At 40.9% G+C, this 12,659-nt stretch overlaps 1 protein-coding gene across 2 annotated transcripts in view; it reads right to left on the reverse strand.

Moving 5' to 3' along the window:
• Positions 1-12,659, reverse strand: part of LOC123996922 (inactive N-acetylated-alpha-linked acidic dipeptidase-like protein 2) — a 294,216-nt gene that overhangs the window by 166,580 nt on the left and 114,977 nt on the right. For both annotated transcript variants that reach the window (XM_046300766.1, XM_046300765.1), the window contains exon 3: positions 3,901-4,174. In XM_046300766.1, coding sequence (XP_046156722.1) covers positions 3,901-4,174 — 274 coding nt within the window. The remainder of the gene's footprint in view (positions 1-3,900; positions 4,175-12,659) is intronic.

Raw genomic sequence — 12,659 nt, forward strand, 5'->3', positions numbered from 1 at the left:
TGAACTATTATCATGTTGAGGAGTTAAATTGCCACCTCAATCAGGGGCTGTTATTATGCCTCAGACAGAGAGGGTGGCAACATGTCCTGCTTGAATGAGGAGCAAATTAAATTCCCTCTCAATGAAATGTAAATTGAACACATCTACTGTAACATAATCATACCAGAATGAGAGCCATGCATCACATGCAACAGTAGATCATTACAAACATGATAAACACTGGGATTGTTTACTAAAAATCACCCACCTCCACAAACACACACTGCATTGATCAGCATGTCCCAGTATATGAGCTTGGTATAGTAAAAATTCATAAGGCACTCTGTTGAGGCTTAGATGGGGGTGGACAGGGAGACTGGAAGGGGTACTCATACACCACTGGTCCAGAGAGGTACTGCTGAATTAGTAAGAATATCTATTCCCCTTGTTGGATGTCTTTGTTTGGTCTGGGTCCAGCAGGAGACATCCTGGCACAGGCTCATGTATTTAAAAAGCTATTATTTGGAGTTAACAATCAGAGCCAGAAGAGGCAGTATGCCTTCTTTTCTCTACCCTGCTCTGCTCTGGCTGCTCCTCACTCAGATTTAAAACACTGCAGTTCTCCAGAGCCAGCTTGACAGAAACAATGGCTGAATTGTCTATATGAAATTAGATTTCCTTGCTATCAAATATTAACACAAGATGACTTACAGAAAGTGTAATGCGGCAAGGCCATGCATACATTTTTAAATAGGTACTGTCATACTATTTCCTTCTGAGCAAATCTCAAATCAATGGAAATGACCACTAAAAAGAGACAGTGAGATGAAAGATAGTGATATAAAGAAAGTCTGAATGTACGTCATTTTTATGATACCTTATTTACATAAGTATTCAGACCCTTTGCTATGAGACTTAAAATTGAGCTCAGGTGCATCCTGTTTCCATGAGATGTTTCTACAACTTGATTGGAGTCCACCTGTGGTAAATTCAATTGATTGGGCATGATTCGGAAAGGCACACACCGGTCTATATGAGGTCCCACAGTTGACAGTGCATGTCAGAGCAAAAACCAAGCCATGAGGTCAAAGGAATTGAGCTCAGAGACAAGGATTTGCAGCATTGAAGGTCCTCAAGAACATGGTGGTCTCCATCATTATTAAATGGAAGAAGTTTGGAACCACTAAGACTCTATCTTGAGCTGGCCACCTGGCCCAACTGAGTAATCAGGGGAGAAGGGACTTGGTCAGGGAGGTGACCAAGAACCCGATGGTCACTCTGACAGAGGTCCAGAGTTCCTCTGTGGAGATGGGAGAACCTTCCAAAAGGACAACCATTTCTGTAGCACTCTACCAACCAGGCCTTTATGGTAGAGTGGCCAAATGGAAGCCACTCTTCAGTAAATGGAAGAAGCCACTCCTCAGTAAAAGGCACACAAAAGCCCGCTTGGAGCTTCCCAAAAGGCACCTAAAAGGGATATTTATGTTTTTGTTGTCTAAAAACATGTTTATGCTTTGTCATTGTGGGGTATTGTGTGTAGATTGATGAGGGGGGAAATAAAAAATCAATTTTAGAATAAGCCTGTAACGTAGCAACATTTTGAAAAAGTCAAGGGGTCTGAATACTTTCCGAATGCACTGTAGTTTATTGATGTGTTGCATGGCTCAAACAATTATAATTAATTCTTCAAACAGAGCCTGATTACCCTGAGGAGGATCCCCGTCTGACCACTGAGGATGTACAGCTCTACCAAGCTAAAATGGTCTTGTTATACTCCCATGTTTGTCACGCCTGCTTCCGATCTTCCCCCCTGGCGCTTGAGGACGCCAGGCTGCCCTGTATTACGCACTCCTGCCACCATCATTACGCACACCTGCCTTCCCTCGTCACGCGCATCAGCGATATTGAACTCACTTGGACCCAATCACCTGTTTATTACCTCCCAATATTTGTCAGTTCCCCAGCTCTGTTCCCACTGCTGCATTGATTGTAGTCTGTCTTTGTATTTCCCAGTTCTGACACTGTTCCTGTCGTGTTGCATGTCCGTTCCAAATTAAATGTCAACTCCCCGTGCCCGCTTTTCTTCTGCAGCGTTCCTTACAATGCTGTTGTTGTTGTTGATGATGTTGTTTTCTTCCAGCCTACCTTCCTTCACTATATTGTTCCAGAGTCATTTTCATTGTAAAGTTGGAGATGATTTGACAAGGCAGTAAAGTACAGTTGGATGACTAAGATAAAGAGAGAAGTACATATTTTCTCTGTATGAGAGAAAGATAATGATAGTCACTGCCCAGCTTTAAATAGGACTTTTAGCAAATGAACCCCACAAACTCCTGAAACAGAATATATTTCTATGCCATTAGTGAAAGACTGAGTGTGGAACAGCATGATCTTTGAGATTAACTTCCTAATGTCCGCTCTTTAAAAATGTATAGCTGCGCAGTGAATTTGATCTCCATTGCCACTTGAACTTCTATTTCTCTCCATACATCCTCTGATGGCTGGCTTGTGTTAAGGTGGGCTTTTAATGCTTGCATATTTTATATATGTTCAATTAGGTTACAACTGTCAGTATGTTTTCCCTGCAAGAGGGGGTGAATTCTTTACTCTCTCTCTCTCTCTGTGATCCTGAGAATGGGGAGAATGACTGTGCTGCTGCTCCAGTTTCAACTGTTCTGCCTTATTATTATTTGACCATGCTGGTCATTTATGAACATTTGAACATCTTGGTCATGTTCTGTTATAATCTCTACCCGGCACAGCCAGAAGAGGACTGGCCACCCCACATAGCCCGGTTCCTCTCTAGGTTTCTTCCTAGGTTTTGGCCTTTCTAGGGAGTTTTTCCTAGCCACCGTGCTTTTACACCTGCATTGTTTGCTGTTTGGGGTTTTAGGCTGGGTTTCTGTACAGCACTTTGAGATATCAGCTGATGTACGAAGGGCTATATAAATAAATTTGATTTGATTTGATTTGATTTGATTTGATTTGATTTGATTTGATTTTGATTTGAATGGGGAGTGGACTAATGAGAATTGCTCACTGACCCCTCCGTCACAGCGACAGGCTCAGAGATGACAGATCCCATGGAGACTCAGCCCAGCACATTACTATGGAGTCCCCAGGCCTTTCATCCATCAAACCAGCAATATTTGTTTTTCTAAACTGACGTTTAGATATTGCAAATGCCATTTAATTCAAGGCAGCACACTGAACAGTGCATGGATCCAGGCCTGTGATGGATGGCTTTGACTCCTGTTTTGGGGATACAGATGCAGAGGACTAGGCTTGGAGTATACTTTGCATTCAGACTTAGTATTCTCCAACTGTTCTCCTGTACCTTTAGCCCACTCAGCCCTCAAGGGGATAACAGCCATTTCCTTCAGACACTCTCTCTCTCTGTGTTCCCCTGGAGACAGAAAGCATAATCTCTAAAAATAGCCCTGCTATATGTCTTATGTCTGCAAGTGTGTGGACAGACTTGCATAATGACTTGGATTAACCTTCAATCTCAAGGATGCATTTGCGCCTGTGTCTTGTAAATATACTGACTGTAGCCAGCAGTGCTCTCATATTCCTGCAGGGAGGGGATGTTTATTGTGACTCATAAAATTGGACTGTGATGTTGATATACCTGAACTGGGAACCAACTTTAACATTTACGTCTTGACCTTTCTCTGTGACCTTTTGGGTGATCACCGCTGTGAGGGAGAAGCAGGGATGCGAAACAAAGCTAACTGGAGCCAGCCAGGTAGAGGGCAGGGCTGCTACTACCATTCAAGTCAGGAAAATCACACACACATATGGTGACAATAGTTGGAGGTAGAGAAACAGGAGATGACTGGGGAACATAACATTAACCAGCCTGGGGTTAGTGCATTCTGCTGTCCATGCAGAGAATGAGACAGGGTGAGTGTGCTGTACCTCTAGACTGCCCGTGGCAGAGTAGGCAGCGTAGGAGAAGTGTTGGTCTGCCGTGGGGTTGTTGTTGTGGTTCCTGGGGTCACACTGAGCCCCGCTGGGCAGGTAACACTCGTGGCTGGCCCGGTCCACAATTCTGCTGGAGGAGGGGCCAGGCAGGCTGAGGAGGACGCTGTAATTGGACAGCTGGACGTCTGTCAATCCCAGGTCTGTCCACTGTTGGTACAGGTGCTTAGCCCTGGCCTCCTCGTTGTCGTCTGATATGCTAATCAAAGGCCTGATGGGAGACAGAGAAAGAGATGTAGTTATGAATGTCTATTTACTACTGTGTGTGGAAGGAATCCTGGAAGATGCTTTGGAAACAGACTTACCAAAGCAATGACACATTATCAATTTGGCTGAGTAACAAATAGTTTATTTTTGTTATTGTTCACACTACTTCAGGATATCTGTGACAGAATGAAGTCTACTTTTTTTCACGATTTATTTTGAGGACAGTCTTGGTAAATTGGTCTTAATCCAAAGCATCAACATAAATGTCATAATTTCAACAACAAAAAAATAATTTGCCAAGCAACTAGTTACCAAAAAAAATTTTTGACAGACAGCGTCTCTCAATCATTACCAATTTCAGGTAAAAAAATTGGTGGTGCTTTTAAGCTAAAATGTGTTGGTGCTTTTAGGGTTAAAATGTGAATAATGACTGAACAGAAAACATTCTGAACAAATGCATGCACTAATAAAACTGTGACACACCTGTGAACACATTACCAACAGATGGTTAAACATGAAGGAGAGGAGTAAATTGATGATAAAGGTACTCTTCTAGCAGTTTTCAACACTATGATATGATTTATCTACCATACGAAGTAATGCATCTAAAATGGCATGCATAGTTACTATGAATACAATACAATGTAATATGATATTTTATAACTATACAGATAATTGGTCATTATGTCAAAGCAGGGCAGCAAAATTATGTCAAAGCAGATAACTGAGCCAAACCACATTTAATTTAAATTCAATGTGTATGCTATCCTCTAAATCATGACTGATTCAATGTGTACATGTTCATCTACCAAAAGACACAATACTATGATGCAAAATAACAGAAATAAAAGACTGAAGCAGAATGTATTTTTCTTTAAATAAAAGCAAAACATTTTACCCAGACCTCTTGGGATTTTCGGGATTTTTGTCTGAGTTTTGAACTTTTTTACAAGGAGAAATTCCCTTTAACCACCCAGCGTTGGTTATATTAGAAAGAAATAATTATTTCCAGTTCCAAGACAATCAATGAAAAAAGTGGAAGAATAGCACATTGACAACTTTTTTAACAAGAAGGGTAAACCTGAAATGGATAAATACATAACTTTATCTGTTTGGGAGATAAGGTTCTGAGGACATTATTTAATGTCCCCATCAAATATAGACATCTAATGGAGTCTGCAAAAAAGTCTGTTTATTTGAAAACTGAAACCCATCTCACGTCTTAAAGGACAAAAGAGACTGGCTAAAAGGACATGTCTCTTAACCTCTTGAGTGTAGGGTGCAGTATTTTGATGTTTGGATGGAAAACGTACCCAAATTAAACTACCTATTTCTCAGGCCCAGAATCTAGAATATGCATATAATTGTCGGATTAGGATAGAAAACACTCTAAAGTTTCCAAAACTGTCAAAATATTGTCTGTGAGTATAACATAACTGATATTGTAGGCGAAAACCTGAGGAAAATACAACCAGGAAGTGGCCTCTATTTTGAAAGCTCCATGTTCCATAACCTGCCTTCGCTCCATTTAAAGGGATACCAACCAGATTAATTTTCCTATGTCCTCCCCATGGTGTGAACAGTCTTTAGACATATTTTTAGGCTTTTATTTTGAAATATTAGTGAGAAAGATCACATCGTGAGATTGTACGGCTGGGTGCCAGCAGCGTTTTGTATGCGCAACAGCTTGGAGCAGCCATTTTCTCTCTCTCTCCTATTGAAGAAGCTACATTCCCGGTTGATATATTATCGATTATATATTGTAAAACAACCTGAGGATTGAATATAAAAAACGTTTGAAATGTTTCTACGAACATTACGGATACTATTTGGAATTTCCGTCTGCGATGTCGTGACCGCTCGAGCCTGTGGATTCTGAACATAACGCGCCAACCAAATGGAGGTATTTTGGATATAAAAATAATCTTTATGGAACAAAAGGAACATTTATTGTGTAACTGGGAGTCTCGTGAGTGCAAACATCCAAAGATCATCAAAGGTAAGCGATTTAATTTATTGCTTTTCTGACTTTCGTGACCAAACTACTTGGCTGCTAGCTATTTGTAATATTTTGTCTACTGAGAGAGATGTCCTTACATAAACGCTTGGTATGCTTTCGCCGAAAAGCTTTATTGAAATCTGACAGGTCAGGAGGATTAACAACAAGCTAAACTGTGTTTTGCTATATTGCACTTGTGATTTCATGAAAATTCAATATTTTTTGTAATTTAATTTGAATTTGGCGCTTTTCAATTCGGCGGTGGTTGACAAAAATGATCCCGCTAACGGGATGGGTGCATAGTAATCATGTTGTGTTTAACTGATCCCATTAAAGGTAAGAAGTACCAGAGCATTACACTGAAACCAGTTCTGTGTCATTGAATATAAAGACATTACATTACAATTATACGCAATATTTGGTAAGACATTTCCAAACAGTATCTTTTGTTATGACCTTATTTCATAATCAGGAGTGACACATCAAAATAACTTAGACAGAAAGACCTCCTGTTCCTGACCCTAGGAAAGAGAAAGTTTAGGAGGAAAACAGTCATAAATAAACCAGTTAGTCATGAACATAACTCAACACCATGGAAATGACATTCACTACCTGGCCTGGAAGATGACTGATCAACAGTCAAACACCACCAGGGATTCATGAGCATTATACAACGGGTGGGACTAATCTTGAATGCTGATTGGTTAAAACCACATTACAGCCGGTGTCTATTCCACAAGTTACAGTAACACTAGCTAAATCTATGTCGTTAAAATGGCTATTTACTATGGTTTCATCTGACTGCGCAATCCACTGTCTCATCTATGAAAAGCATCTAGACATTATCTCACATTTCTTTTAGACTAACATTTAGTTTTTAACAGCGAAGAATTGTATAAACCTTACTGTATGTCTCTCCGACATTTGAAACATTGTTTCAATATTCAAATGCGATCTCCAACTGTCCCATAGTAATGAACGTATAGGATTCGGACGTCGGGACGAGAGAGAGGCAGGCAGCGTTTCTCAGCCAGTCAAAATCATGAATCAGCTGGCATAAATTTTATGGATATATACAAAGAAATGTAAATTGAAAAAAGGTCAAACTAAATGAAGTTCAACTAGTTTGTAGTCTTTCCAGCTTCAGTTTGAAGTTGTGTTAGCTGTGTTGTTGGCTAGCTCCTATGAACAACAGTGTCCTGACGAGAGAGCACATTTTCTATGCCAGGCGATAACGTGCCTCATTAGCTCATTGTTATGGATGTATCCAAATAAATGTCACTAGAAAACACCTTAAACAAATGCAAATGCAGCTACTGTTGTTATTCTGTCTGTTTGACTTGATGGTAAGTTAGCCATAGTTGGCTAGCTAGCAACAAGGGGTAGAAACGTTGCCAGCTGGTATGGCAATGGAACATTTAGAACGAACGACTGGGTTGCGTCCATAGATACAGAACAAAAAGACTGAACAACTGGGTCACGTCTCTGGGAACCGAACCAATAAAAAGAACAACCAGCTGGCTTGGGAAGCAACACTAGATTTGTTTCGGGACTATATCTTGTGGAAGGATGAAATAGTATGAATAAATTGATTAAAATACATTTTATTAGGGCCTCCCGGGTAGCGCAGTGGTCTAGGGCACTGGAGTGCTAGCTGTGCCACCAGAGACTCTGGGTTCGCGCCCAGGCTCTGTCGCAGCTGGCCGTGACTGGCACAGTTGGCCTAGCGTCGTCTGGGTTAGGGAGGGTTTGGCCGGTAGGGATATCCTTGTCTCATCGTGCACCACCGACTCCTGTGGCAGGCTGGGTGCAGTGCACGCTAACCAAGATAGCTGGGTGCACGGTATTTCCTCTGACACATTGGTGCGGCTGGCTATCGGGTTGGATGCAATGCGGCTTGGTTGGGTTGTGTTTTGGAGGACGCATAGCTTTCGACCTTTGTCTCTCCTTAGCCCGTATGGGAATTGTAGCAATGAGACAAGATAGTAATTACTAACAATTGGACACCACAAAATTTGGGGGAAAAAAAAGTTTTATTATTGAAAATATATTTTGCATAAAAGTGATAATGCCCTTGAAGCCAGTGTTTGGAGGATATATTGGCATGGATTGCCGGCCCTCGACGAACCAATATATCCTCCAAACATCGGCTTCCTGGGCACGGGTGTCACTTAATTAGAATGGCCCCAAATACATGCTATTACACCTGGTCTGGATGAGCTCTGAATGATACAGTACGCTGGGCTATTGTAAATAGATAAGTGTCCCTAAATTGAGATCACAGCGGTGGACTAAATGAGAGAATATCCTTTAGCAGAAATTTTCATCATTGTCTCCACCATGAGTTTTCTCCAAAATATCAATTTTGGACCCTCAACATTCCACTTTCTCTGAATCCTGAACAAGTCGGCCACTAAACACAAAGATGAAACTCCTGAAGCAATCCAAAAGAATACCTAGGTTTGGATATGGACCTCCCTTACATTCTGCTGCCATAAATGGGTAGCAGTTCCAACTGAATTCCAATTCCAAATAATCATGGCAAAACAGCTTAACTGGGAGAAATATATGGAATGAAAGCCTCGCAGCATTTATGGTTAAGAACGAGTCATTCAGACATCACTATTAAGTGGAGGATTCCACATCTTTGTACACCACTACATGGCCTGGGTCACTGTCTCCTAGAACAGTGATAGTTACAGACCATTTGGGAGGAGAGTTGGGATAAGTAGGATACCTGATGTCATCACACACTCCACCACTTGAGACAACATGATTCACAGGACTGGGGCCCAAGTCCCACACCACAGGGTGCCACTCAACAGCTTGGTTGGCTGACTGAAGCCTCCTCACAGCCGGCAAAGAGAGCTGGGATTCTGACACACAAACGCACTGGCTGCTGCTCCTGGCGATGGTCGAGACGCACTCGGCCCGCAGACCAGAAGATGGCAGAGAGCTCCGTTTGGGCCATCTGTTAAGGAGACTGTTTTAGATATCACACTATGTACTTCCGGCCAGACATACACCCTGCAGACTAGGACCTACACTAAACATTCTCCCCAACAACAACATCTTACTCTACTTTAGAGTCAGTGTGGGTTGTTGAGTTGTCACTTGGGGTTGTTAATCCTACAAAATTCACAACTTCCCTACACAAATATTGTAACGAGTTATGGGAAAATAAAAGCTTCTGTTTGTGTGGGATTGTATTTGGACGATCTCTATTGGAGGCATTTTATCCTCCCAGACCACTGTTTTAGTAAATAAATACCCAAAATAAGACCTCACTCTTGGCTCACTGTTATTACCATTTTGCTCTCCCAATTAAATGCATCTGAGTGACAGGGATTGACAGCTGGTGGATCCGTGTCTGTGGTAGATATGGTCACCGGGGGTATCTGGGGTACTGTCGATCAGGGCCTAGCCAATTGATAGCAACTGTCTTTGTGGCTGTTGAACTGTGGCAGAATGCTATTATGGATGATAATGCTGGCAGGACCGGCCCCTGCTCTTTAAAAAAGTGCTATAGCTCCCTGCCGCTCTACATCTGGGTCCCAAGAGAGGCTTCACTGTTGAAGCGCTGACAAAGAAAAAGATGGAAGATATCCCACCCTGAACGGCTATACCTACCTGTATTTCAGCGCAGTGTCTGACTCTTCTGTATTTCACCTTAAGATGAGATGACTGACCGTACTGCATATTAAAATGCTAGACCAGTTGTCACCAACTGGTCGATCTCCAATTCATTCCTAGTCAATCATCAAACATTTATGTAAAACAAAAACAATGATAAAGGCTTATGTTCCTTTTTCACATTTCACATTTTTCCCCGTTTCCCAGTTGATTCAGCAGCCCTAGCGCCAGGAAGTCAAAGTGTTCCCATTTTTAACCATTTAATGTGTCTGAAGGTAAAACTCTGCCCATCCGGCATGCCCAGAGAGCAAATCAAGTGCACCTATAGGCCTACTACTGGCCAATCAGATAGCTCAGATCACTGTGTCTGCAGTTTCCTCGAGTGCACAGCAAAGTTGCTACTGTGAAATTTCCGAACTTTCAAAACCGTTACTAGAGAGAAATTGTCAATGAAATACAATGAAGGGCTGCTGTTTGTATGAGTAAGTGTTTAAGTTGTTATTCAGCACTTCACTGTCAACACTTTTATAAGAGATAAAACGTGCTTAACCCTACTTCCACTCACGCTACAATTAGCATTGCAGCTACAATGAATGAGTAGCAAATTGTATCGATAAGCTTGCGTTGTTATTATTAATTAACGGCTTGTGTCTTTTTTAATATTGAGGAATAATTCACTTTCTCTGGTCATAGGAGTAACAACATGAATTGGTGCATTAGGCAGAAATAATGCAGTGTGACTAAAGTTTTGCCATGAGCTGGAAGACTGCGAGCTTTTTTGGTCAATCTCAGCGGTGGGACGGTGAGAGGCAGCCTCTCCGCTGCTCCCTCCCCTCCGACAGACCATCAGATGCAGACCATCAGTCCAGTAAAATAAAAACAAAAAAGCTCATGTTTATGCTCACTAAGCTGTTCCTCACAAGTAATACAACAACATTTTGAGAGCTTGTCCAAATGTAGTTGTTGACATAGCTGTGTTCTATTCAATGTTCTCTACATATCTATTCATCTAAATTCCCAATTCATAAAGTTAAAAATAATACAATATTGCTGACACTAATTCAAACCAATGAGGGTTTGGAACTTTAAACCCAATTATCTCAGAATCATCTTTTTGCAAGATAGAACCTTACAGTTACAAGCTCTTGAAATTATATATTATCAATGTGATCATATACCGCAAATTTTGAAATATAAATTCAAAGTGGTCTGAGAAGAACAACATTGGCAGGTAAATTCAAACATAGCCAATATGCAGTGATAATGTATTAGACCTATAGCCTACTGCAAACACCTCATTGCTAAATAACTGTTTTTAATAGGTTCATGTTGCATAGGCTTACATTTTTTAAGTAATGTTTAAAAAAATATCTGAGCGGTAGATCTCAGCTTGCATTTTGACTCAGACCGTGATCTTGACTCAGAAAAGGTAGGTGACCACTGTGCTAGACTATTCCTCCAGCATAGTTGCTGTTAGTTTGCCATAATTGGATATTGTTTAGTTACAAGATGTGGTATGCCCGTACTTAGGGGATAATGAGAATAAGGTAACAGAAAGGTTATTATCTGTTATTATCATAATTTCTAATCATCCACAGACGCTGATGTCAAAGCCTGTCAGAGGGAAACAAAAGACTGCTCCTAAACTCCAGTTGAACCCTTAAGAATGGATGAAGGTGAGCAATTGTCTTTCAGCACGCAGCCCCAAAGATAAGCTCCTGACATATCGTGCACATCTGCATGGGTAATGTAGAACAGTGCTTAAGCGTCTCCGTGATCACATCCTGCAGCTGGAAGTGGATCCATCCAACCTGAGAGGAGGTGACACCACTGTGTTTAGTGAGATGGAGATGGGTGTGTCAGACAGCTCCTTCGTACAAAGGGAACATCCATATTTGGCAATAAAAGCCATTAGTTCAAGTGTAGAACTACAGTGTTTGTTTCCTATGTTCTGGAACATGCGACATACAATATTACTCTTACCTAATTAAAGCGCTGACATAATGCATATTTTGATGCACATTTCATCGACTACAACTATTGTTCAATGTGTTTGTTTTCATGTGAATATGGCTGTGTTTGATCACAGGGAACAAAATCACCATGAAATATGTGGCCTGTTTTTATGTACATATGCATCAAAATAAATAGTTGTACAGCATGTATTGTAAATCAAATACATGCATCGTTAACTACTGTGCTGCATTGCATATTTACGCACACCAATAAAATCCCTTTCCATTGCTGTACCCTGCTTTACCATAATATGGTATAATATGCTATAATTAATGTCTATGTGTAGTGTTTTGGTGTGCATGTCACCATTTCAGTGTCAGTGTTCCTAACAAACATTTAGGCCTATCGGCACAAAATGTTTTATATTAAAGTGTGCCCAAGTTGCTGAGACGTGCACCAATAATAGCATTTTAGAAACACAGCTAGGAACAAGGAAAAACAAAATCTGTTTTTGCTGTGAACGTCTCTTCCACTGATCTGCCAGTGTTTTTGTCAGAAGAAGAATATCTTATCTCCAATCCAGGAAGTTATCCACAGTTTCTATTCATCTGGAGTAGCTCAGTGAGCCGGGGGAGCACAGGGAAGAGGAACAGAGGTAGATTCCAAAGATAAAGTGAGACAACCTACTCTTGGTGAGAGATAAGCCTTAGAAACTATTGCAAACCCTTACAAACTAAAACCTCACATGAGTACACAAAGCACACCAAAGTGACACATGTTTAATATACTTACAGTGTATTCAGAAAGTATTCATACCCCTTGACTTTTTCCACATTTTGTTACGTTACAGACTTATTCTAAAATTGATTAAAACAAATTTTTCCTCATCAATCTACACACA

This window comes from Oncorhynchus gorbuscha, linkage group LG15, assembly GCF_021184085.1.
Source record: "Oncorhynchus gorbuscha isolate QuinsamMale2020 ecotype Even-year linkage group LG15, OgorEven_v1.0, whole genome shotgun sequence".
NCBI classification, from domain to species: Eukaryota; Metazoa; Chordata; class Actinopteri; order Salmoniformes; family Salmonidae; genus Oncorhynchus; species Oncorhynchus gorbuscha.